General features: G+C 36.8%; 1 protein-coding gene across 15 annotated transcripts in view; it reads left to right on the top strand.

Annotated features, from left to right (window-relative positions):
• GPHN (gephyrin) overlaps positions 1–27,766 on the top strand; it is a 617,199-nt gene that overhangs the window by 542,677 nt on the left and 46,756 nt on the right. For 13 of the 15 annotated variants that reach the window (XM_079915075.1, XM_079915085.1, XM_079915083.1 and 10 more), the window contains one exon: positions 6,654–6,775. In XM_079915075.1, coding sequence (XP_079771201.1) covers positions 6,654–6,775 — 122 coding nt within the window. Of the gene's footprint in view, positions 1–6,653; positions 6,776–22,578; positions 22,631–24,347; positions 24,449–27,766 lie in introns of all 15 variants that reach the window. The other 2 variants (XR_013827355.1, XR_013827354.1) reach the window with 2 other exon arrangements.

The following is a 27,766-nucleotide window of genomic DNA, read 5'->3' as shown; positions in this document are numbered from 1 at the left end:
TATGTGTATGTATAGCTGATTTACTTTGCTGTACAGCAGAAACTAACACAAGGTTGTAAATCAACTATACTCCAATAAAAATTAATTTTAAAAATTTTTTTTAAATAAGAGTTTTTAAGAATAGAAAAAAAAAAAGCAGAGAGACCCAAGGCTTACATAACTAGAATGTTATACTAGTATAACTTTCTTACATGGTAGTAAAGTTAGGAAAAAGACATAGGACAGTTTTTAAACTAAAATTATTAAATCAGTCTAACATGTCCAGAATCATGATAATAGAAATAGAATATGAATTTTTTTTAATACAATTTGTAAACCTCTGTATTTATAAACCAAATTCTTAAGGACTCCTTAGATTATGTTTAAAAGCTCTGTATGTTCCTTTTTCTTTCTTACATCCAAGCAACCAAGGCAATTAATTTAACTCTCAATTAAAACTTTTTTTTCAGAGTTTAATTAAAAGCCATTTAGAATAAGACCATTCTCCATTAGAGTTTATAATCTGACTTTTCTCACCTTTTTTTGTGTTAGGTCTGTTTGTCTGGACTATCTAGGTATTTCTAAGGTGTGGCCATAATTAATTAATGTCCATAATTAATTAATGTCCATAATTAGTTAATTACATTTTCCAAAAGAAGGAGAAAGTAAGGATGTATAAGGAAGCTGTTTGCAATGGATATGGTAATAGTTACTGACCTATAAAGTTCTAATACCTTCTCTTTGCAAAGAGGAGAAGTCTTAGAAGCAGACAAACCCATTTCAATACATTAAAAAGAGAGAAAGTAAGTTATTACAACCAGTCTTAGGCCCTTTGACAATTCCATCAAGACCATCAAGATAGAATTAAATCGGATTATTCCATCAAGGTAGGATTAAATCTCTGAAGAACAGAAACAAAGAGAGAGGTCTCTTAAAATAAACTAAGTGATTTCTCTTTTAGACAAATAAGACAGAGAATTTCCTCAATACAGGGTTTAACAAACTTGTAAATATTTTGTATTTTTATTAAAATTTCATTTTGAAGCAGTGCATAACAATAAAAGTGACAATCATTGAATATTCTGAATTGTATTCACCCTTTATTCTAAAAGTGCTTTCAAGTGAATAATTGTCATGTCAAAAGTACTCCAAAATGACCACTGCAATTCCAAATTTTCCTTGATGAAACTATGCTTTCTAGAAAAATAAATGCAAGAAAGATAAAACAGAAGCCAACTTATGCCAGGAGAAGTACAAGTTTATTATTAGATGAATCCATGAATTCATTAGCTAAAAGCCAGTCAACAGGGAAAATATCACTTATATATATCTAAAGTCCTTAAAACTAAGACTGAGAATGGAACTGGAGGAATCAGACTCCCTGACTTCAGACTATACTACAAAGCTACAGTAATCAAGACAATATGGTACTGGTGCAAAAACAGAAATACAGATCAATGGAACAGGATAGAAAGCCCAGAGATAAACCCATGCACCTATGGTCAATCTATGACAAAGGAGGCAAGGATATACAATGGAGAAAAGACAGTCTCTTCAATAAGTGGTGCTGGGAAAACTGGACAGCTACAGGTAAAAGAATGAAATTAGAACACTCCCTAACACCATACACAAAAAGAAACTTAAAATGGATTAGAGACGTAAATGTAAGACCGGACACTATAAAACTCTTAGAGGAAAACATAGGCAGAACACTCTTTGACATAAATCACAGCAAGATCTTTTTTGATCCACCTCCTAGAGTAATGGAAATAAAAACAAAAATAAACAAATGGGACCTAATGAAACTTAAAAGTTTTTGCACAACAAAGGAAACCATAAACAAGACGAAAAGACAACCCTCAGAATGGGAGAAAATATTTGCAAATGAATCAACAGACAAATGATTAATCTCTAAAATATATAAAGAACTCATGCACCTCAATATTAAAAAACAAACAATCCCATCCAAAAATGGGCAGAAGAGCTAAATAGACATTTCTCCAAAGAAGACATAAGATGGCCAAGAAGCACATGAAAAGCTGCTCAACATCATTAATTATTAGAGAAATGCAAATCAAAACTACAATGAGGTATCACCTCACACCAGTTAGACTGGGCATCATCAGAAAATCTACTAACAACAAATGCTGGAGAGGGTGTGGAGAAAAGGGAACCCTCTTGCACTGTTGGTGGGAATGTAAATTGATGCAGCCACTATGGAGAACAGTATGGAGGTTCCTTAAAAAACTAAAAATAGAATTACCATATGACCCAGCAATCCCACTACTGGGCATGTACCCAGAGAAAACCATAATTCAAAAAGACACATGCACCCCAGTGTTCATTGCAGCACTATTTACAATAGCCAGGTCATGGAAGCAACCTAAATGCCCATCGACAGACGAATGGATAAAGAAGATGTGGTCCATATATACAATGGAATGTTACTCAGCCATAAAAAAGAACAAAATTGGGTCATTTGTTGAGACGTGGATGGATCTAGAGACTGTCATACAGAGTGAAGTAAGTCAGAAAGAGAAAAACAAATATCGTATATTAACGCATGTGTGTGGAACCTGGAAGAACGGTACAGATGAACCAGTTTGCAGGGCAGAAGTTGAGACATAGATGTAGAGAACAAACGTATGGACACCAAGGGGGGAAAGCGGTGGGGGGTGGGGGTGGGATGAATTGGGTGATTGGGATTGACATGTATGCACTGATGTGTATAAAATTGATGACTAATAAGAACCTGCTGTATAAAAAAATAAATTTAAAAATTTAAAAAAAAAAAAGAAAAACTAAAGTTGAACCCTTGAGAGCTAACCCTAAAAGTCAGCAGGCCAGAATGGGGAGGTAGATCTCTCTGAAAGCCAGTTTCTCATACATAAACAAAGAAAAGTTCTTACAGACACACAACAATGTAGCCAGTTGACAAACAAAATGGTTAGTAGCAAATCAACACTTTAGCAAACCAACACTAAGGAAAACAAAAATCCTTACAAATTCAGTCAGATAACCAAAAAGTCCTGGGAATCTTACTCTTAGAGCAGAAAAATTTTCCATCTACCCTTCTAGGTTCTTTGGCTAATCTAATAATTAAATTGACATAAGGCAGATCAACAGGAGAAAAGTTTAATTTTGTACATACAGGAATCCCATAAAAATATGAGACCCAAAGGCAGTCAGGCAATTGAGGCTTGAATGTCAGTCTGAGCTAGGGAATGGGATAGGGCCTGGGGCTTCAAAGGGGAGAAGGGCAGTTCAGGAAGATGAGAAGAACAGATGTTTAGTAATCAGATGTTTGCCCTACCATGCAGGTAAGTCAGATAAAAAGTTATCTCTGGTAATGGCTCTCTTTCTGGGCCAGGCCCCCTATCTAAATTCTTTTAGGCAGTTAAGGGAGTAGTAAATGTTTTTATTGAGTCTGCTGGGTCTTGATTGCCTTCAGCTGAAAGTAATGCATGTGCCAAATGGGCACATTTGGAGGTGGCATATTCTGCTCCCCTTCAAAAACAAAATAAATTTCAGCTAACTTTGGGAGTTCAACAAAAAAGCATCAGAGTTTAATGTAAGTGCTGGACTTACCATCCTAAAGACTCCCCTGAGCAAAGAGGCTCAAAAGACCTCAGTGAAGTGCAATGTAACCAATATGAGAATAGTGGTGGCATGAGGTCTTGCCTAAGTGTTGGTAGGGACCTTCATGACCATCATTGTCCTAATACAAAGGCCACCAAGGAAACCTGTTGATCATACAAAGCTGGATATATTAAAGTTTCTGAGCAAGGAAGAGCATCACCTTGAAAGTCTCAGTAGTGTCTCAAGAGGAGGAAGTTACAGAAGGATACTTACAGGATTTTGAGGACTGGGATTGGTCATGAGGTGGTTTTAAGGTAGTTAGTAAGTATGGTCTAGGCAGACTGATCACATTTTGTGAAATAGGTGAGTTGCTGAAACAATTTCATTTTATCTTTGGAGCACGAGTCCATATGGAGTTACCATGGTCTCTAATTGTCCATAATCTTATAGGACCATACAGGTCTGAACAAGCTTATGTTATAACAATTTGACTTAAGATAGTTACATATCACAGTTTGGTACAGTTTACCTGTTATGCAAGTAATCGTACAGTTTTGCAAGTAGATGTGTCTATTTTATTTCTCAGAAGGGAAGAGTCTGTCGGCAAGATAGCCAATTATAAGGCTTTTGCAGAAATTCAGATATATTGAATGCCTGAAATTGGGGGATGGGGAGGGTTGATAAGAGAGTGAATAAAAATGTAGTGTCAAGGAGGAGATGGATTCCTGTGTATAAAGCAGCAAAACATTAAAAAAAAAAAAGATGGAGTAAGGATTAAGGATTGAAACCTTTGGGAAGATAGTGGACTACAAAAGGAAAAAAATCAAAGGCTAAATGTTTGAAAGCTGGAAATACAGTGGCACCATTGACAATAACAGAAACAGGAAATTGAAATTTAGTATGGGGTAGATAAGAAAGTAACAAAGTATCAAGATAATGGGTTATGTTTTTGTTTTCTTGTTTGTTTGTTTTGGGTTATGTTTTATTTTACTTTATATTGTATTTTTTCTTTTATATTTTAACTACAATAAGTTTCAGGCATCATTCCAGAGATGACTAGAAGTATAAGAAGCTGGAAAATAAGATTACATTTTTAAAGAGGAATATTGTGAATTTATTCTAGTGTATGCAACCTTATAATCTTCCATTCGATTCTGTATGTTTTCTTTGAAGATACTTAAAATGCACTGGAAATCCCATACCCTCACTTAACTAGCTATTATTTCATTATGTCAATTTTACAGACAAACAACTGGTTCTCCAGTGATCGCTAATTGTTCTATTATTTCTGGAACTGTGTGCAGCAAAATAACAGAGAGGAACATGAATGGCAAAGAAACCACCCTAATAACGGGGAAATCTTATTACTCAGTTGGTGGTCAGTACCCTTTGTGAAAAAACTATTATATAACCATTCAGTTTTCTTTCTGCAGCAACTTGTCTGATTAATGGAGTTTAAAAGCTGCAAGCCTTGGCCTTATAAAATTATAAGTTCAATAACTGTGTGTTAATTAAGATCAGAAAATTAATCTGTATTAGTACTGCAATAGCAATTTTCCAAGCTCTGCCAGTGACAAAGGATGAAAGTGGGTTAGTGTCACATGGGATCTGATTAAGTTAGATTAGTGCAGTATTTGAAGGGAAGTCTCCCAGGTGACAGTGAATAAGATGATCAAAGTTTTTCTGCAGATATTTTAAGGGGACAGTTGTTTGCAAAGCTACTACTTTTCCAACATAAAGCCAAAGGTCCAGCCACATGGTATCACTAATGAGTCAGAAGGAAGACTAAAGGGGCTTTAGGTCATTGTTTGGCAGAACTGAGATACAAAACCCTGGGTATTGGCCATATTAACAGCCTAAGCATCTGAAATGTGCAGGCTTGCCTTCAACCTCCTAAGATAATATTCCAGATTTTCTCACTTCAAAGATGTACTTTTTTTTCATTTTGTAATTTTCTGAAATCAAAGTATATCTTAAAATTGTGTAAATTAAACTTGCATGTTGTATGTGTCTGTGTGTGTTAGGGACCTCCTACTCTTAAGTATTTTATAATCTAATAAATGTAAATCTGTGTTCACGTTATGAACTGATTCCATCCATACTAGCACCTAGGAGGAACAATATGAGAACAATTGGGGGGAATTAGGTGCTCTTTCAATATCATGTATCATAAAGAAAGGACAGAGAATTGTTTTTATTGTATATTTATCTATGTTAACTGAGTGTTCATTATCTCAGTCCTAACAACTGCCTTTCAAGGTAGTTTTATTACTATATATTATAAATGAGAAAATTATGGCATAATGTGTTTGGGCAACTTGAATCTGAACCTTATCTGAATAAGGTAGACTCTTGCTTGCTACTACGCTACACTGCTTCATTGGAACATCCTAACATAAAATAAGCTTCTTATAATTTTCTTCATTGACATATAATAGTAGATATTAAATCTCTAAAGGGTGATTCAGTTCAAAGTCATGGAATCACGGGTGTGTGCAGTTAAGTATTACTTGTTTAAGTTTGCTAATAGAGGCAAGATATCTGGCTCCCTCTCCTTCAAATAAGTTTGACTTCTTCGTTACTACTGATCCCACTTCACAAAAGAGATCAAAAGCTTGAAAGAAAAGATAAATGATCATTCTCTTCAGACTTGAGAATATCATGTCACACAGTCTCTTCCTCAAATATTCTCAGTGAAGGACAGATTAGAAAATAATAGTGGGAGGAAAAAAGAAAGTTTTTTTTTTTTTAATTTGACCCAGTAAACAACCAACCAGTAGAAAGGCAGCTATCTCCAGAGCACTATTCTGTCAAATTGTAGCCAAAGCTGGTGTGAATTTGGCCTGCTGTTTAGTCACCACTTAAATTTCTGCATGTTTTTTAATTCTGGAGGACTGTTTTCTGATCCTCCTATGCTTTCATTATTTATCAAAGATCCTTTAAGCATATATCTTCTATGGGCCAGATACTGTTATAGGTGCTAGATGTGCTAAACTCTGTTTACTAGATCTATTTTTTCCCCATTAACAATAGGCAATATTATCCTAAGAAAATAATTTGTAGTGGTTTTTTTTTTTTTTTTTTTGGCTTTGTAGCTGCTAAATCCTGAAGATGACCTCTTACCAGGAAAGATTCGAGACAGCAATCGTTCAACCCTCTTAGCAACAATTCAGGAACATGGTTACCCCACAATCAACTTGGGAATTGTGGGAGACAAGTAAGTATTGGATTTTATTTTGAAGTTGTTATTGTACAAATATGAATTTTGGGAATACTAACTAGGCGGATTGTTGCTAAAGAGAAAGAAATTTAATACCATAATTTTCACTTATTTCATTCTTCAGAAGTCAAAGAATTATGGAGATGTCTATGCCCTTTAGCGATAGACATTTTCCTGGAATGCCTTTTACAATAGGAGAAATATGTTGCTCTGCTTTGGGTGTTATTCCTATTCATACTTTTACTTATGTCAAGAAAGATAGGGAAGACATGGGTGAGAAGAATAAGAAGGAAATGTCAAAATTAGTACTAACTGGTTCTTTGAAGTTTAAGTACAATTATTTTCTAGAACTTTTATATTGATTTTTGTGTTCTTATAAAACCTGAGTTTCTCCAGGCTTCACCCACTTGTAAATACAAAGGGAGGCACATTGACTATAATTGCCCATCTCTGAGAGCATATTACCCCATTTACTAAATTAACTCAGCCCTCTGCTAAATTCTCCAAGTATTTCTATAAATTTCCAACTGCGTCTCCAGCTCCAGCTGCACATGCAATCAAAAACAAGTCTGCTCTTTCTGAGCATCCCACTTCCATGCAACACTGCTGTTCAGCCATCTTTCACCAGGCACTATTTCCAGTTCACCAGAGGTGTGCCTGCTCTTAGTAACACTCAAACAACAGCCCGCTGGAGACAAAGCTAGGAGACATATCTGAGTGATGGATGCCCTGATGTATCTGTCACCCATAATTGCCCCTTTCTGTCTTATCACCATCTTGTCACTGAGCAAAGCTCATTATGCCTGGATCCTTCTTCCCTTAAGATGAGTGCTTTCCCAGGGCTCAAATATACTCTTGAAAAGGCTCTGTCCTACCATTTCACAAGGTATGCTGGGACTCCTATAAACCCCAGTTTAGGCTCAAACTGGACACAATGTAGTCCAAACCTGGAGCACAGCGTCTTGCTAGTAACCTGAAAGGCAGTAGTTTTTATGTTAATCTCACCTTTTAAACTTCTCTTCTTTCCTCCTGATTTTTTTCTTTCTCTGTGGACACTGGAGTAGAGTCTGTGACACATATTTTCAAACATCATTTTATTTTTTTAATTCACCATTTGTATTTACCTGAAAGTTTAGTTCTAGAGAAGTCCATAGGTAAGTAACCAGCCAACTTAGAACCCATGCTGGTGAAGCCAGTGCTGCAGGTTACCTAGTATCACCCTGACCCAGTCTCCGTAGCCCTGGGAAGGGATAGAAAGAACCCAGTGAAAAAAAGCATGGAGGGTTGAATTTGGACCTGACTGGTAACCCATCCTTTCATATATATAAACTTCCAAGCATCTAAAAATTATCCTGATGCAGATACACCTTTAAAGAAGGCAAAAAGTAATTTCTGAGAGGAGGTAGGATGAATCCAAGAGTTCCAACAGCACAGAACAGACCTGAAACTCTAGGGAACAAACGCACCAGATTTAGAATTTGTTTCCCAGCCACCGCTGACTTTGGCCCTGCCTCCAAGTGCATTAATGAGCTCTAAGAACTATTATAAGGTAAAAGGTGCTTTTTGTTTGTGTGTATCATTTTTACCTTATGCTGTCTTGACTATAATTCTGTTCATTCTCTCCTCCTAATGTTGTACTTTTGTATTAAAATAAAAAGCTAACTTGATATATACTATATATGCTGCCATTACCTTACTACAAAGGCCAAAACACCATTGAAAGGTTCCTATGTTGATATGCTAATATTTGATTTTCTAGGACCAGCTGTTGATTCGTTGTAGACATTTCCTAATAATTAATGTTGCTATTACATGTAACTTCAAAATGTCCCTTGAAACAACAGCATATAAAGAACAACAAAACTTATAAGCAGATATAGGCAATTTTGAGAATATGCACATCTTTAGTATATTCTTTTCTTGGATTTAATACCTTACATAAAACTGAGAACAATTTTTTTTTAAATACAATTGATGCAAATCTAAACTTTCTCAGCCTTAGAGTGCTGTATTGAAGAGGCCCAGAGTAAATGGTTTAAAATGCAGAGGTGGAATGTGGGAGGAAAGAATTTATAACTGTTCAGATGGAAATCTGTGCTGGGAATTTAGCAAAGGAAACAACGCACATTTAATCTGCAGCCTGTTGATATTCTGTGAAGGTTGTCTCCCTCTTCATCCTTCTCTTTCCTATATAGCCGTTTGCTAGTGAAAGCTAATGTTGTTATACAGAAGGCTCTATGTGAAGCTCTCCAGGGAAACAAGCAGGGTCACGGGAGAAACTACCCTATGTTTAAAGCAGGGAGAGAAATAGCTCAAGAATGTCAGCAAGCACAGAACCCTTACTCAGCTATGCCAGATAAGAGTAGGGAGTAAGAGTGCTATTCTTGTTATTTTTAAAAGGTTTCAGTCTGGGTTTAAATTCTGTATGATTCTACTTCTTAGCTCTTATTCTTATCACCTACCATGACTTTAACAATAAATGTTAAAATTGAAGGGTAAGACTCTATAACTTATTTGGATTGACCTGCATGAATTTTGCCTTTGTTTCTTGTACATTTCATTTAAAAAGAGGGTACAGTGGAGCTTATGGGAGGGGTGCTTCAAATACGTGAGCATTAACTATATTTTTAAAAGATTCATTTTTAACTATTATGTGAATATTAAAACACATTCCTTAGACATATTTTCTCTCATTGTGTGGAACACAATACCATTGTGGTTCCTAGCGTTTTTCTTTAAAAAGACAAATTTTTTACAATGTAAAAAAAATTTTATTGAGGTATAATTTACAATGTTATATTAGTTTCAGGTGTACAACATAGTGATTCAGAATTTTTATAGATTATACACCATTTAAAGTTATAAAATATTGGCTGTATTCCTGTGCTATACAGTACATTCTTGTAGCTTATTTATTTTATACATAGTAGTTTGTACCTCTTAATCCTCTACTCCTTAATCCCTCTTCTCTTCCCTCTCCCCACCGGTAAACACTAGGTTTTTTTTCTATATATGTGGGTCTGTTTCTGTTTTGTTATACTCACTAGTTTGTTTTATTTTTTAGATTACACATATAAGTGATATCATACAGTATTTGTCTTTCTCTGTCTGACTTATTTCACTAAGCATGATACACTCCAGGTCCATTCATGTTGTTGCAAATGGCAAAAGTTTTTTCTTTTTCATGGCTGAGTAGTATTCCATTGTATATACCCCATCTTCTTTATTCATTCATCTGTTGATAGACTTTTAGGTTACTTCCATATCTTGGCTGTTATAAATAATGCTGCTATGAACACTGGGGTACATGTATCTTTTCAAATTAGTATTTTGGGATATATACCCAGGAATGGAGTGGCTGGGTCATATGGTAGTTCAGTTTTTAGTTTTTTGCGAAGCCTCCATACTGTTTTCCACAGTGGCTGTACCAATTCACATTCCCACCAACAGCATAGAACGGTTCCCTTTTCTCCACATTCTCACCAACATTTGTTACTTGTGGTCCTTTTGATAAAAGCCATTGTGGCAAGTGTGAAGTGATATCTCATTGTGGGTTTGATTTGCATTTATCAATGATTAGCAGTGTTGAGCATCTATTCATGTGCCTATTGGCCTTGTGTATGAAAAAGACTAGCTTTTAAACCCAGAGATGTTCATTGAACTTGCCCAGCAATATACAAGTTAGTGGCAGAGGTGGAAATGGAATCTAAGTTTCTTGAAAGTAACAATCCACAATTCCCATTATGAAGACAAGATAGTATCATTATGAAGATATTTCATTTTAGCTAGAACAGGAAGGATAAATAGGATTTGTGTATTTAGAAAAAGAGAGTATGTTAACCAAGTAGGAAACGGAATGAACAAAAATAGAGAAGTAGAAAGAATAGTTTACTCAGGTCAGGCCAGACTGTTTAGAGTAGGAGGTTCAGGTAAAAGGATAATATGTGTAAATTTGGTAGAAATTTGAAGCCAGATTTTAAAAGGTTTTGTAATCCAGGCAGCACTACCCAATTTGGTTAAATTTGCAGCTTTTTTAAAAAGCAGAATTAACATAGTAAACCATATTTTGGAAAGATAATTTGCCCAAGTTGTATCACATGAGCTAAAGTTGGAGACCTACTAGAAATAAGAACAACAATACAGTTTGTTTATTCATTGTTCAGTTAGTCAGGAAGTATTAATTGTGTACCTATTTGAATCACCTGGAGATCTTATTAAAAATGCTGATTGTGATTCAGCAAATCTGGAGTGGGCCAAGATTTTGCATTTCTAACAAGTTCCCAAGAATACCAAGCCACTGGTTCATGGATCACAGGAAGTAACAAGGGTGTGGTAAACTTAATCATGATTCTACTATGAACTTTTAACCAAAGGCTCTTGAAGATTCAAAACTGAAATAGATATAGATCTTGTCCTTAAAATTACATGTACTGTAAATGCACTATGAACTACAGCCTAGTAATAAAGATGTTTTAGAAAGTTCCAGAGCTTATGCTCAAATTTGGAAGTAGAATTTTTAAAAAAGAGATTAAATCGAAAGACATTTTGAAGGCTATTACATAGAACAGAAGGGCGTCAGTGTTGATTCATCTTCATCTGGATTGCAAAGCCTCATCAAAATGGTATGTGTCTGTAAACACAAATAAAATGCCTGCATAACCCAGCTATTAGGTCTCTCTACCACAATTTTACATTCCTCTCCAGCAATACACCATTTCAACTTCTTCATTCTCCATTTGTAGTTTATTCTTTCTTGTTTTGGCAGCTTCTCTTCCTATGCTCATTCCCAAATGGAAGTGTCACCATGGCTCACCCTTGACCTTTTTTCCTTCTAATTCTGTATGCTATTGACTCCCAGATCTTATCTCTGTCTTGAGCTCCATGCCTAGATCCACCTGCTTACTAGGTATATTTTCTTTAAGTTCAATAGGCAGAGCAAATTCAACATGTAAAATTAAATTCATTGGGCTTCCCTGGTGGCACAGTGGTTGAGAGTCTGCCTGCCAATACAGGGGACACGGGTTCGTGCCCCGGTCCAAGAAGATCCCACATGCCGTGGAGCGGCTGGGCACGTGAGCCATGGCTGCCGAGCCTGCGCGTCCGGAGCCTGTGCTCCGCAACGGGAGAGGCCACAACAGTGAAAGGCCTGCGTACCGAAAAAAATAATAATAATAAAAATAAATAAATTCATTTTCCTTCCTTTCCTTTCTCACTGTGCCTCCCACTTCCATCTTACTCCATTTCTTTGAGTTCTTCTAGCTCAGTGACTGTGCCCACCAGCCACCCAGTCACCCGAGCCATAAGAAACCTGAATGGAAAGCTTCTGTCTCTCACTCAGCCCTATATTTAAATCCCATACAGTTTCCCTCATCAGTACTTCTGTACATTCCTCTCTCTTCATTTCTACCATCCTGGCTTAGTTTGGGGCTCCGTTTACTTTTTGTCTAGGCACATGAGGCTATCCTCTTAACTGATCTCCCTGCCTCAAGCCTTGTTTTCCTCTAACTCACCCTCTATTCTGCTACAAATATGATCTTTCCAAGGTGCCAATTATATACTTGTGGCAGAATTGGGGTTTTATTATATGTGGGTAAGTATACTCTAATAATCCAACAAACTTTTATGAAGTTATGCTATATCAGATGTTGTCTCAGTCTTTGGTACTACAGAAATGAGTAAGATAGTTATTAGTAAGAACTACAAAAAAGTTTTCAATTCTATTTCACTCCCGTCTTTCCTCCCCACCCAATCCACATCCATTTTCTCCAGCCTCCTCACTCCAAACATGCCAGTCTTTTCCTGGAAAGAGATACTAATCTTTACTTACTACCTACTATATATATAGTACTATACTACATTCTTTCACTTACTTATCTTATTTAGGCCTCATGAAACAACCGATCCAGATAAGTGTCTTTTATCCCCATTTTGTAGATAATAATACTGAAGCTAAAAAAAATTAAATAAGCTGTTCAGAGTCATACAACTAGTAAAAGACAGAATGAGGAGTCCAACCTAGGCCTGTCAAACTCCAGGGTCTTTCTCCTTTTGCTGTACCATGCTGCCCTCTTAACTGGGCTTAGCACCCACAATTTATTAATATTAAGGTTAATAAACTAAATATTCTATATCCATTTTAATAGATAAAACCCCTAAGTAAATAGTAACTATCAATATTTCAGAAGCCAGAGAGGAAAATTTAGTTTAAATTTTGAATTAAATATTGACTGTAGGTATGAATGAATTATAAGGACTTGAGTTGCAAAATTCTAGATCTTTAGGTGATATAGAAGTGGGAGAAAAAGGCAAGAGGATTTATTACAGTAGCTCAAGTTTACTTTCTGGACCCCTAAATAAAGCTTCTTATTCACTGTAAAATAGACACCTCTCCCTTCCATAAAGAGAAAATCCCCTTCCTTTTATAATTTCTTATTTTATCTTTCCTCCCACAACTACTAGAGCCACTTTTGCAGCATTTATTACCTCTGGGTAATTTGTTATAACAAGTTCCTAGTATCTTCCAGGGGGTGGGAAGGAGTGGAGAGAGGAGAATGGGAAAGAGGAGAAGAGAGCGTGCATGCAATGTAAATAATGGTAATTTGGTATTCAGATCTACATTAATTCAATTTATAAATGACTGAGATTCACAAGTGGCTACCCTATTCTAACCTTTCCCCTACTCACCATCTAAGCTCCTCTGTCAGTACTTTTAAGAGAAGGGAAGCTTTTTGAGAAGTGAAAGGGGAAAAGCCATGAACAGCAAGAAACTTTAAAAGAACAGTTAATCTCCTTATTCCCTGACTCTCAAGACCCAGTCTGTTTAGGAGAGGTGTTTTATTAAGCCCAAATATCCTCCACATTGGCTAAATGTGTTTGTTCTGTTCACTTTGCTGTACTTCTTGATAATCTAATATTTAGAGGTGCATTTGTGTTTAAAAGTATTCTACCTGAGAGTGAGTTGTTCACATGTTAATATTTAATAGTTCAAATCAGACATGCAACATCTGGGTAAATCTGCTGTCCTAAATAAACAGGAACTAATCACTTAGAACTTAGAGTTCTTTGACTCATAGGGCAAATCCTGAACAGGACCACATCAGAACCTTAGCATAGCAAGATACTGTAGGCATGGCAAGAAGTACCTTTGACAGCAGGAAAGGACTCTAGAAAGGTAGATAGGAAGATAACTTAAACAAATGCTTTCCATTTCAACATTCTTTCTTCAGTCTTCCACCTTGTTTCCAAAATTCAGGTTAATACTAAAGCATAATTCAGCAACATATTAGTAACATTATGAGCTAAATGAAGATTTGTTTTTTTGTTTTTAACTACCCTGGAGTCTTGCCCGCCATCTGTAATATTATTTTTAAAGGAATGTGTTCCAGGTTCCAAACAGCCAATTTCTCATATAGACTCTGGGAACATAATCTGTGAGTTAGGAACTACCTGTGCGAAAAAAGACTCTCCTGAAGCAGTCAGCTTACTACTGACTGTATACTGTCTTTCAGTGCTGTTTAAGGAGTTGTATTGGGTTGGCAAAAAAGTGCCTTCAGTTTTTAAGTAAAAATAAAAGACACATTTTTCATTTTCACCAAGAATTTTATCAAGCAACATATTCACCCTTTTGTTCGACTACCTTTGCCATTTTTCAGGCAACTTTGTAATTCCATCTTCCCAAAACTTATCCTTTTGAGCAAAGAACTGTTCCAGGTGCCTTTTACAGTCTTCCAGGGAATTGAAATTTTTTCCATTAAGAGAATTTTTGAATAAATGGAAATCCAAAGGTGCAATGCCTGGTGAATACGGCGGATGAATCAGAACTTCCCAGCCAAGCTCTAACAGTTTTATCCTGGTCATCAAAGAAGCATGCAATCTTGAGTTATACTGATGGAAGATTATGCATTTTCTGTTGACTAATTCCAGACGCTTTTCGTTGAGTGCTGCTTCCAGTTGGTCTAACTGGGAGCAGTACTTGTTGGAATTAATCATTTGGTTTTCCAGAAGGAGCTCATAATAGAGGACTCCCTTCCAGTCCCACCATATATAAAGCATCACCTTCTTTGGGTGAAGACCGGCTTCTGGTGTGGTTGGTGGTGGTTCATTTCGCTTGCCCCACGATCTCTTCCATTCCACATTGTCGTACAGTATCCACTTTTCATCGTCTGTCACAATTTGTTTTAAAAACAGACCGTTTTCATTACGTTTAAGTAGAGAATCGCATGCAGAAGTACGGTCAAGAAGGTTTTCTTCACTTAATTTATATGGAACCCAAACATCAAAGCGATTAACATAACTAAGCTGGTGCAAATGATTTTCAGCGCTTGATTTGGATATTTTGAGTATGTCAGCTATCTCCCATGTGGTATGATGTTAATTGTTCTCAATTCATGTCTCCATTCTCGATTTGATCACTATCAACTTCAACTGATCTACCCAACCGTGAAGCATCGTCCAGCGAGAAATCTCCAGCACGAACCTTCGCAAACCACTTTTGACATGTTGGATCAGTCACAGTACTGCACAAATCTTTTTTTGCGTTTCAGTTGCGTTTTTACTTTTCGTGAAATAATAAAGCATAATATGCCGAAAATGTTGCTTTTTCTCCTCCATCTTCAATATTAAAATGGCTACAGGGCTTCCCTGGTGGCGCAGTGGTTGGGAGTCCGCCTGCCGATGCAGGGGATGCGGGTTCGTGCCCCAGTCTGGGAGGATCCCACGAGCCGCGGAGCGGCTGGGCCCGTGAGCCATAGCCGCTGAGCCTGCGCGTCCGGAGCCTGTGCTCCGCAGCGGGAGAGGCCACAGCGGTGAGAGGCCCGCGTACCGCAAAAAAAAAAAAAAAATGACTACACAAAAATTCACAAATTTTGATAAGTCTTTTTTTAAATGCACACTGATATGACAGCTGTCACATACAATCAAACAAAGTTGTTTAGAATGAAGGTAAAGGCAACTAAGTGCTGCTAGAGCCATCATACAGAAAAAAACGATCGAACCTTTTGGCCAACCCAATAATTAGTAGTAGGACGGTGAAACATTTTAAAATGGGTGTAACATGATCACCTTCTCTTCCTGGTCCAGTTCTATTATGAACTTCTTAGGCCATTGTTCTAGATATTCTAGGTATACGTCTTCTTTTTTATTTATTTTCTTGTTTATTTACTATTTTTTTATTGAAGCATAGTTGATTTACAATATTATACAAGTTTTAGGTGTACAACATAGTGATTCAAAATTTTTATAGATTATATTCCATAGATAGTTATTATAAAATGTTGGCTATATTCCCTGTGCTATACAATACATACTTGTAGCTTGTCTATTTTGTACATAGTAGTTTGTACCTCTTAATCCTCTACCCCTATTTTGTCCCTCCTCCTTTCCCTCTCCACACTGGTAAACACTAGTTTGTTCTCTGTATCTGTGAGTCTGTTTCTGTTTTGTTATATTCACTAGTTTGTTGTATTTTTTAGATTCCACATATAAGCAATAACATTCAGTATTTGTCTCTCTCTGTCTGACTTATATTATTAAGCATAATACCCTCCAGGTCCAGCCATATTGTTGCAAATGGCAAACTTCCATTCTTCTTTATGGCTGAGTAGTATTCCATAGTCTATATACACTACATCTTCTTTATCCATTCACCTGTTGATGGACATTTAGGTTGCTTCCAAACTTGGCCATTGTAAAGAACGCTGTTATGAACATTGGAGTGCATGTATCTTTTCAAATTAATGTTTTCATTTTCTTTGGATATATACCCAGGAGTGGAATGCTGGGTCATATGGTAGCTCTATTTTTATTTTTTTTGAGGCATCTCTGTACTGTTTTCCACAGTGGCTGCACCAATTTACATTCCCACCAACAGTGTACAAGGGTTCCCTTTTCTCCACATCCATGCCAACATTTGTTACCTGTGGTCTTTTTGATGATAGCCATTGTGACAAGTGCAAAATGATATCTCATTGTGGTTTCAATTTGCATTTCTCTGATGATTAGCGATGTTGAGCATCTTTTCTTCTGCCTCTTGGCCATCATATATCTTCATTGGAAAAATGTCTATTAAGTTCTTATGCCCATCTTTTAATCAGGGTGTTTGGGTTTTTTTTAATATTGAGTTGTATGAGCTGTTTATATATTTTGGATATTGATCCCTTATTGGTCATATCATTTGCAAATATTTTTTCTCATTCCGTAGGTTCTTTTTTCATTTTGCCAATGGTTTCCTTTGCTGTGCAAAAACTTTTGAGTTTAATTAGGTCCCATTTATTTATTTTTGCTTTTGTTTCCTTTGCCTTAGGAGACAGCTCCAAAAAATTATTGCTACAATTTATGTCAAAGAGTGTTCTGGGTTTTCTTCTAGAAGTTTTATGGTTTCTGGTCTGACATTTAGGTCTTTAATCCATTTTTAGTTTATTTTTGTATATAGTATGAGAAAGTGTTCTACTTTAATTCTTTTACATATGGCTGTCCAGGTTTCCCAGCACCACTTATTGAAGAGACTGTCTTTTCTCCACTGTACATTCTTGCCTTCTTTGTCATAGATTAATTGACTACCACAGAGGCATGGGTTTATTTCTGGGCTTTCTATTATATTCCATTAATCTATATTTCTGTTTTTGTGCCAGTACCATACTGTTTTGATTACTGTAGCTTTGTAGTATAGGCTGAAGTCAGGGAGTCTGATTCCCCCAGCTCTGTTTTTCTTTCTCAAGATTGCTTTGGCTATTCAAGGTCTTTTGTGTTTCCATACAAATTTTAAAAATTTTTGTTCGAGTTCTGTGAAAAATGCCATTGGTATTTTTTAAGGATTACATTGAGTCTGTAGATTGCCTTGTGTTGTGTGGTTGTTTTAATTCTTCCAATCCATGAACACGGTGTATCTTTCCATCTGTTTGTGTGGTCTTCAATTTCTTTCATCAGTGTCTTATAGTTTTCTAAGTACAGATGTTTTACCTCCTTATGTGGGTTTATTCCTGGGTATTTTATTCCTTTTATTGTGATTATAAATGGGGTTGTTTCCTTAATTTCTTTTTCTGATCTTTTGTTGGTAGTGTATAGAAATGCAACAGATTTCTGTATATTAATTTTGTATCCTGCACCTTTACTGAATTCAGTGATGAGCTCTAGTAGTTTTCCGGTGGCGTCTTTAGGGTGTTCTAATGTATAGTATTATGTCATCTGCAACAGTGACAGTTTTACTTCTTCCCTTCCAATTCGGATTCCTTTTATTATTTTTCTTGTCTGATTGCTGTGTCTACAACTTCCAATACTATGGTGAAGAAAAGTGGTGAGAGTGCGCATCTTTGTCTTGTCCCTGATCTTAGAAGAAATGCTTTCAGCTTTTCACCATTGAATATAATGTTAGCTGTGGGCTTATCATATATGGCCTTATTATGTTGGGGTATGTACCCTCTATACCCACTTTATTGAGAGTTTTTATCATACATAAATGTTGAATTTTGTCAAAAGCTTTTTCTGCATCTGTTGAGATGATCATATAGTTTTTATTCTTCAATTTGCTAATGTGGTGTATCACACTGATTGATTTGCAGATATCAAGCCAGCCTTGCATCCTGGGATAAATCTCACTTGATCATGGTGTGTGATCCTTTTAATGTATTGTTGGATTTGGTTTGCTAATATTTTGTCCAGGATTTTTGCATCTACATTCATCAGTGATATTGGTCTGTAATTTTTTTGTGTGTGTGATATCTTTGTCTGTATTGGTATCGGGGTGATGCTGACCTCATAGAATGAGTTTAGAGGCATCCTTCCTCTGCAATTTTTTGGAATAGTTTGAGGAGGATAGATGTTAATTTTTCTCTAAATGTTTGGTAGAATTCACCTGTGAAGCCATCCGGTCCTGGACTTTCGTTTGTTGGAAGTTATTTGGTTACTAATTCAGTTTCATTACTGGCAATTGGTCTGTTCATGTTTTCTAATTCTTCCTGGTTCAGTCTTGGGAGATTGTACATTTCTAGGAATTTGTCCATTTCTTGCAGGTTGTCCATTTTATTGGTACATGGTAGTTTTTATAATCTCTTATGATCCTTTGTATTTCTGTGGTATCGGTCATAACTTTGCCTTTTCATTTCTGATTTTATTGATTTGGGTCCTCTCTCTTTTTTCCTGATGAGTTGGCTAAAGTTTTACCCAATTTGCTTATCTTTTCAAAGAACCAGCTCTTAGTTTCATTGATCTTTCCTATTGTTTTTTTAGTCTCTATATCTTTTATTTCTGCTCTAATGTTTATGATTTCTTTCCTTCAACTAACTTAGGTTTTTGTTTGTTCTTTTTCTACTTCTTTCAGGTGTAAGATTAGGTTGTTTATCTTAGATTTTTCTTGTTTCCTGGGGTAAGCTTGTATTGCTATAAACTTCCCTCTTAGAATTGCTTTTACTGAGTTCCATAGATTTTGGATCATTGTGTTTTTGTTTTCATTTGTCTCCGGGTATTTTTATTTCTTTCATTTTTTCAGTAATCCATTGGTTGTTTAATAGCATATTGCTTAGCCTCCATGTGTTTGTGTCTTTTGCAGTTTTATTTTTTCTTGTATTTGATTTCTAGTCTCATAGCATTATGGTCAGAAAAGATGTTTGATATTATTTCAATTTTCTTAAGTTTACCGAGGCTTGTTTTGTGGCCTAGCATGTCATCTGTCCTGGAGAATGTCCCATGTGCACTTGAAAAGAATTTGTATTCTCCTACTTTTGGATGAAATGTTCTATATATATCCATTAACTCCATTTGATCTAATATATCATTTAAGTCCAATGTTTTCTTATTGATTTTCTATCTGGATGATATTTCCATTAATGTGAGTGGTTTGTTAATGTCCCCTACTGTTACTGTGTTACTGTAAGTTTCTTCCTTTATGTTTTTTTAATATTTGCTGTATGTATTTTGGTGCTCCTATGTTGGGTGCATATATATTTACAATTGCTATATCTTCCTGTATTGATCCCTTGATCATTATGTAACATCCTTCTTTTTCTCTTGTACAATCTTCGTTTCAACATCTGTTTTGTCTGGTATAAGTATTGCTACCCCAGCTTTTCTTTTGATTTCCATTTGCATGGAGTACCTTTTTTTCATCCCCTCATGTTCAGTCTGTGTGTGTCTTTAGATCTGAAACAAGTCTCTTGTAGGCAGCATATATATAAGTCTTGTTTTTGTATTCATTAAGCCATTCCGTGTCTTTTGATTGGAGCATTTGGTCCATTTACACTTAAAGTCATCATGGATAGGTATGTATTTATTGCCATTTTGTTATTTGCTTGGGGGTTGTTTTTGTAGTTCTTTTTTGTTCCATTCTTCTTTTGTTCTCTTCCCTTGTGGTGTGATGGCTATCTTTATTGTTATGTTTGGATTCCTTTCCTTTTTCTGTGTGTGTATCTATTATAGATTTTTGGTTTGTGGTTACCATGAGGTTTATATATATAGCAATTTACATATATATATGTATACGTGATTATTTTAAGTTACTGATCTCTTAAGTTCAAAAACATTTTAACAACCCTGCATTTTTACTCACCTTCCCTCAAAATTACTATTTTTAACATCATATTTTATGTCTGTTTGTTTTGTGAATCCCTTAACTGCTTATCATGGATATAAATGATTTTGCTACTTTCGTCTTTTAACCTCCTTACTTGCTTTGTATGTGGTTGACTTTTATTGTATATTTGCCTTTATGATGATCTTTTTCCTTTCATAATTTTCATGTTTCTAATTGTGGCCTTTTCTTTTTCACTTAGAGAATTCCCTTTAACATTCATTGTGAAGCTGCTTTGGTGGTGCTGAACTCTTTATGTTTTCCTTGTCTGTGAAACTTTTGATCTCTTCATCAAATTTGAATGAGAGTCCTGCCAGGTAGAGTATTCTTTGTTGTAGGTTTTCCCCTTTCATCACTTTAAATATATTGTGCCACTCCCTCTGGCCTGCAGAGTTTCTGCTGAAAAGTCAGCTGATAGCCTTAGGGTAGTTCCTGTGTATGTTATTCATTGCTTTTCCCTTGCTGCTTTTAATATTCTCTCTTTATCTTTAATTTTGCTATTTTAATTACTAGTGTGTCTTGGTGTGGTCCTCTTTGGGTTGATCCTGTTTGGGACTCTCCATGCTTCCTGGGCCTGGCTGTCTGTGTCCTTTCCCAGGTTAGGGAAATTTTCAGCTGTTAACGTCTTCAAATATGTTCTTTGCCACTTTCTCTCTCCTCTTCTCCTCTGGGACCCCTATAATGAAAATGTTAATACATTTGATGTTATCCCAGAGGTCTCTTAAATTGTCCTCATTTTTTAAATTCTTTTTTCTTCAGCTTTAGTGACTTCCACTAGTCTGTCTTCCAGCTCACTGATCTGTTCCTCTGTATCACCTAGCCTACTGTTGATTCCTTCTAGTGTATTTTTCATTTCAGTTATCATGTTCTTCATCTCTGGTTCTTCTTTATATTTTCTAAGTCATTGTCAAAAATTTCTAACTTCTCACTCTGTTCATCCATTCTTCTCCCTAGTTCTTTGATTGTCTTTACGATCATTACCTTGAACGCTTTCTGGGGTGCATTGCCTATCTCCATGTCACTGAGTTCTCCTTCTGGGGTTTTATCTTGTTCCTTCATTTGGAACATGTTTCTCTATCACCTCATTTTGCCTAACTTGCTGTTTTTTATTTCTATGTATCTGGTAGGTTGGTTACGTTTTCTGATCTTGAAGAAGTAGCCTTTTGTGGAAGACTTCCTATGTATCCCAGCAGTGCACCCTCCTCTGGTCACCAGAGCTATGTGCTATAGGGGTGTCCCCTATGTGGGCTATGTAGGTCCTTCTGTTTCAGCAGGCTGACTACTCTGGGCAATCTGGTAGGTGTGACTGGCCCCCAGTTTTGTTGGTTACTAGGCGCTGCCTTGTACAGAGCTGCCAGCTACTGGTTGGTGGGGCTGGGTCACAAGACAGCTAGCTGCAGAATCCCAGGGTGTCCAGGGCTATTGCTGGCTCACTGGTGGGTGAAGTCGGAGTCCAGGACATCCTGGGGCTGGCACCCACCTACCAGTGGGTGGAGCCAAGTCTTGGAGCTAGTGCTGGCCCATTGGCAGGGTTTGGCTGCAGGGCCCAGTGGTCCCAGAGCTGGTGTCAGACCACTGGTCATTGGGGCATTCCTGACACAGCTGGCTGTGGAGTCCAGGGTGTCCCAAAGCTTGTGTTGGCTTGCTGTTGGGCAGTGTAGGGGCCCAGCCAGTCCCAGGGCAGGTAGTGGCCTGCTGGTGTGTGGTCTGGGTCCTGCCACAGTGGGCTGTGGAGCTGCAGTTGTCCCAGGCCTAGCATTCTCGTCCAAGGTTCCTGCTATTGCGTGAGACTGCTCCCAAGGCTAAAACAGGCACACTGGTAGGTGGGATCAGGACCCAGGGGATTCTGAGGCTGGTGCCTGCCCACTACTAGGTGGAACTGTGTCCCAGTATCTCTGACTGCAGAGTCTTGGGGGTCTCAGGTCTAGTGCCTATGCAGTGGTGTGTGGGGACAGGTCCTGTGCCCTCAGTTGGGCAGGGCCGTGTCCAGGGGTGGCTGTGGGGCTCAGGGGATCTTAAGGCAGCCTGTATGCTGGTGAGTGGAGCTGTGTCCTGGCTCAGTTAGTTGCTTGACCCAAGGCATCGCAGTACCAGTGCCTACAAGCTTGATGGGCAGAGGTGGGGCTGGGTATTGAGACTAATAAGCTAGAGAGAGGATTCCAAAATGGCATTTGCCAGCACCAGTGTCCACGTAGCAGAACAAGCTCTCAAAAATAGCTGTCGCCAATGTCTGTTTCCCCAGGGTGATCTCCAGTTGTCTCCTGCCTCTCCAGGAGACTCTCCAAGATCAGCAGGTAGGTCTGACCCAGGCTCCTTTCAAATTACTGCTTCTTCCCTGGGTCCCAGAGCATGTGAGATTTTGTGTGCCCTTTAAGAGTTTAGTCTCTATTTCCCACAATCCTCTGGGACTCCTGAAAGCAAGCCCCGCTGACCAACAGAGCCAAATGTTTTGGGGGCTCGTCTTCCTGGTACAGGACCCCCAGGCTAGGGAGCTTGATGTGGGGCTCAGACCCCTTACTTCTTAGGGAGCACCTCTGCAATTTTAATTATTCTCCCATTTGTATGTCCCCCACCTGGGGGTTTGGGTCTTGACTATACTATGACTTCACCCCTCCTACCCATCTTGTTGTGCTTCCTTCTTTATGTCTTTAGTTATAGTATCTTTTCTGGTAGATTCTGGTCTTTTTCATTGATAGTTGTTCTGTAAATAATTCTAAAATTTTTGTGCCTATGAGAGGAGGTGAGTCCTGGATCCTTCTACTGTGCCATCTTGGGAACGCCCCCTGCCCAGCTATACATTTTTAATGTAACTTTTTTTTTTTTTTTTTTTTTGACCTAGCCTCATGGCATGCGGGATCTTAGTTCCCTGACCAGGAATCAAACCCGCACCCACTAGAGTGGAAGCGTGGAGTCTTAACCACTGGACTGTGAGGGAAGTCCCTAATGTGACTTTTTAATCTTAGAACAAATAAACATTCATTGAAGAAAATTTAGAAAATATAGATTTTTTTTAAAGCAAAGGAAATTAACACATAATCCTGTTACCCAACATTACTCTTCTTCTATTCTTTAATTCTATGCATGTATACAGTTTATGTGTATGTGAATGTGTAATAAAAAACAAAGAAATTATACTTATTTTTGCCTTCCATTTTCCTTCCCTTCATTTTTATACTCAGTATACCATAAACATCTGTCCATATCATTACATAGTACTCCGCTATGTCATTTTAATGCCTACATATTATTCTCTAGTAAAAAGTATAATTTGACTGATTTATACAATCGGTTGTTGTCAGACATTAGATTGTTCCTAATCTTTCTCAATTGTGAGTAATTGATGAAGACCTTTATAACTAAATCTTGGCATACACCCACAATTATTTGAGAGTGTTTTTAAATTTTTTATTTTATTAGCTTTACGACCATTTGTTGAGTGTCTGCCGTATGCAAAGCTATATTGATACCAGGGGTAAAATGATAAATAAAACAACTGCTATCCTCAACTGCTTGCTGGTAGGCATGTGAAACAAGTTGTTCATGGCTTTATCCTTAGCATTTAGAATGTTGCCAGCACATAGTAGCTACTCAATAAATGCCAGGAAGTAACAGGAAAGGAAAGAGGGGGGCACTGAATATGGTCTGAATATGAAACTAGTCAAACCTAGTGATTTCAAACTGGTACAAATTAGTTTGTGTTTACAGGGGTAAACTATAATACTTCTAAGCTACATCCTATTTCTACTTTGAATATGGAACAGTAGATATCCTAGTTTTCTTTTCCCCATGTCTGGTTCAATAACCTGTTAGCTTCCTTTTGTTCTCCTAGGCAGCATGAATTACTGTTTCCCTACTGTGGAGGAAGTCTAAGACAAATGAGGATGTTTGCATACGTACATAAGTACAGAGTATTATATGTGCCATGACAATTGTGGCCAGACTTGGTTAAGATATTTGTCATTTAGCACATATGTGCTTCTCTGTTTTTACATTTTTTCTCTTTTCCCTCAGTGTCCTGATGTGGCCTAAACAGGGTGGGAAAAGGATTTGTTCATATTGAGCCAGTGTTGTTTTCTTTCCCAACATGTAAGCTCCATGAAATCCAGGACAAGGTATGTCTTGGTAACCCTATGTCTATAGCACTTAGTAGGAGTACCTCTTCTAGATTAGACAACTCTGCTATCTTTTCCTATACCATCCTCCTTTTCCATGGAACCTAGAAACTTCCAACTGTGCAACTGTCCAGAAAAATCTTACAGGGTCCCTTCAAAGTGAGTACAAAAACCTTAGCCATAGGAGCAGACCAGAAAATATGTCACTGACAACAAAATTATATTGGTAACTGAGGTACCTCAGAAAAAAATGCATGATATAAAGCTTTGCACCTAGGATGATTCATTTTATATTTCTGAAGAATGTGGGGCAGGACGGGGGAACAGAATTCCAAATGAATTTAGGAAGCTTCTAACTTTAAAAGTTGGGGAGCTGCTCCCACTGGCTTACATGATCTTACACATTAACGTCTTTTTTTTTTTCCCCAAAAATAATTCTTATTGTCACTCTCATTCACTTCACACACAGTTAATTCTTCCAAGCCATCTTTCACAAAAGGTAAAATGTTTTTCCAGAGTAACATATATGCATTCTGGCACCCGAAAATTTAAGTACAAAATGACTCATTATATTGTGAGGAGCAGGATGGTGATGATTTTAAAGAATCTGTCCAGTTCATGAATATAAACCAATTAACATATCAAGTTCAATGCTTAAAACTACATCTCTGAGAGGTGTTGTCATGTGCAGTAGCAAAGGGAACGGAGTGAGGGACTCAGTTCTCAGTGGGTACATCTCTTCATGCTCCAAAAGTACTAGATGGTCACAGCAGGTATTAAAAGAAAAAAAAAAAAACTACTATAATAAAACATGTCATGCATTTCTATCAGGCCAAAAGAAGTAGAGTAACAGAGTGAAAACAGGGTAGATTTGGGGGATTTAATCATTCAATAGATATTAACATCCAAACATTACACATTAACTTCTTAAATATACCAAGCAGTAATTATGATTCAAATACACAAAATCCACTCGAGGAAATCTTTTTAAATAAAGTTCAGCATTGATTAAATTTATATCATTCCTAAAACTGAGTTTTAACTATTGAGCTGTTTATATTTCTACATAAGTTTTGAAACAGCTTGGTGTAAGGTAGCTAACAAACTGCTGACTTGGACTTTCTAGCCTTTCAAGGCCTGAAAGGCTGGGAAATTCCCTTAATTAAGAAAAGAATTCCCCCTTCTGGAAAATTGCCATCACAGAAGCCTGCCCCACTCAAATCATGCTGGGCTTGCTTGGTTCTGTCATAAATTGATGTTTTGGATTTAAATTGCCTGCTCCTGCTGCTGCCAATTTGTGAAGCTGCCTCTTCGCAGCGAAGCGTAAAACAGAAGGGGAACAGGCACGGAGATAGCAAATTGGATTCTTATAAAACTGACACATTTAGCAGGAATTATCAAGATAGACTTAACAGAGCCCAGTGCCTTACATCCTCCAATTTGTGAACCAAACATATCCTAGCTTCCTAGTGCTTAATTTATAAAACTAGAAATTTCATATTATCAGAATTTAGATCTGAATTTAAATGGTTCTTATCCTCTTTATAAACTGCCAGCTTCCCTTATGGAATAAAGTTTTAATTTTTAAGTCAACATAATGGATTTATTTTCTGATCATTTATCAACAGAGGTCTCTCATTTTCTATTGGTTAACCAAAAGTATTTTTTTTACCATAAAAAACATGTGTTTATTGACAAGAGATTCTTCCCATTCTTAATGACAGACTTTTTAGTGCCTACTACATTTGCCTTTTTTAATCCTTAAGAGCTGCTATTACAGTTGATGTTACTGTTTCTTCCAAGAATTACCTCTAGGTATTACTGTAATTTTCGAAATGTTTTTCTCATATGACCTGACTCCCATAGAGAGTAATATGTCCAGAAAGCCTTTCCTAATTATCCCAAACCAATTCTGATCATTCTATTCCACTCAACATTTATAACATTTCTTTTTATATGTATTTTCACTTTAATTAATGTATTTTAAGTTCAATCAGTGTTAATTTATTTGCTCATTTTATTCAGTTTTCTAAATTTTGTCACATGTTTTCTGCACTGGTTTGTACATCTAAAGGCAGTGACCATACTTTGTTCTGTTTTATATGACTCCATAGTACCTGAAAACCCAGTGAGACTGAAGGAGGACTAAATGATGACTATATGTAGTATATAGTTTGATCCTATACGTGAAGTAGACACCCAGAAAATATTTATAGTTCAGGAATTTATCCTTGACCTCTGAAGAAATTAGTATATGATTAGTTTATCCTTAACTATTTTTTTTGTTATCTTGGTATGATCAACTGCCATTATTGTTTTAATCTCCAAATCCTAGAATTTTTTTCTCAGTCTCCTGCTGTCATCTTCACTCATCCTAAAATGATACAGCTCACAGTTGGTGTAACAGATGAAACAGGAAACTAATTAGCAGCTGTTGTCCATCTGTGTGTTTATATTAAATATGTTAAAATAAAACTGCATTTGCATTCTGAATACACTAAGTCCATAAAATCTAATCTTGGGTAAAGGATCTGTCTTTGTTTTGACTTCTATAGTAGACTATGTGATAAAGCAAAAAAAAGTTTATCCCAGAATCAGGATTACAGTAACTTAAGGCAGATACAATTTTTTCCACTTTTATTGAGATATAATTGACATCCAGCACTATATAAGTTTAAGGTGTACAGTATAATCATTTGACTTATAGTAGTTCTATATTTAGTTTTCTAAGGACCCTCCATACTGTTCTCCATAGGATTGTACCAATTTACATTCCCATCAACAGTGTAGGAGGGTTCCCTTTTCTCCACACCCTCTCCAGCATTTATTGTTTATAGATTTTTTGATGATGGCCATTCTGACCAGTGTGAGGTGATACCTCATTGTAGTTTTGATTTGCATTTCTCTAATATTTAGTGATGTTGAGCATCTTTTCATGTGCCTCTTGGCCATCTGTATGTCTTCTTTGGAGAAATGTCTATTTAGGTCTTCTGCACTGGGCATATATCCAGAGAAAAATCATAATTTGAAAAGGTACATGCACCACAATGTTCATTGCAGCACTATTTACAATAGCCAAGACATGGAAGCAACCTAAATGTCCTTCGACAGAGGAGTGGATAAAGAAGATGTGGTACATATATACAATGGAATATTACTCAGCCATAAAAAGAACAAAATAATGCCATTTGCAGCAACATGGATGGACCTAGAGATTGTCATACTGAGTGAAATAAGTCAGACAGAGAAAGAAAAATATCATATATGATATCGCTTATATATGGAATCTAAAAAAATGGTACACATGAACTTATTTAC

Source organism: Stenella coeruleoalba (assembly GCF_951394435.1).
Source record: "Stenella coeruleoalba genome assembly, chromosome: 2".
Classification (NCBI taxonomy): domain Eukaryota; kingdom Metazoa; phylum Chordata; class Mammalia; order Artiodactyla; family Delphinidae; genus Stenella; species Stenella coeruleoalba.
The sequence above is the reverse complement of the archived record's forward strand: the minus strand, read 5'-3'. Positions and strand labels throughout refer to the sequence as shown.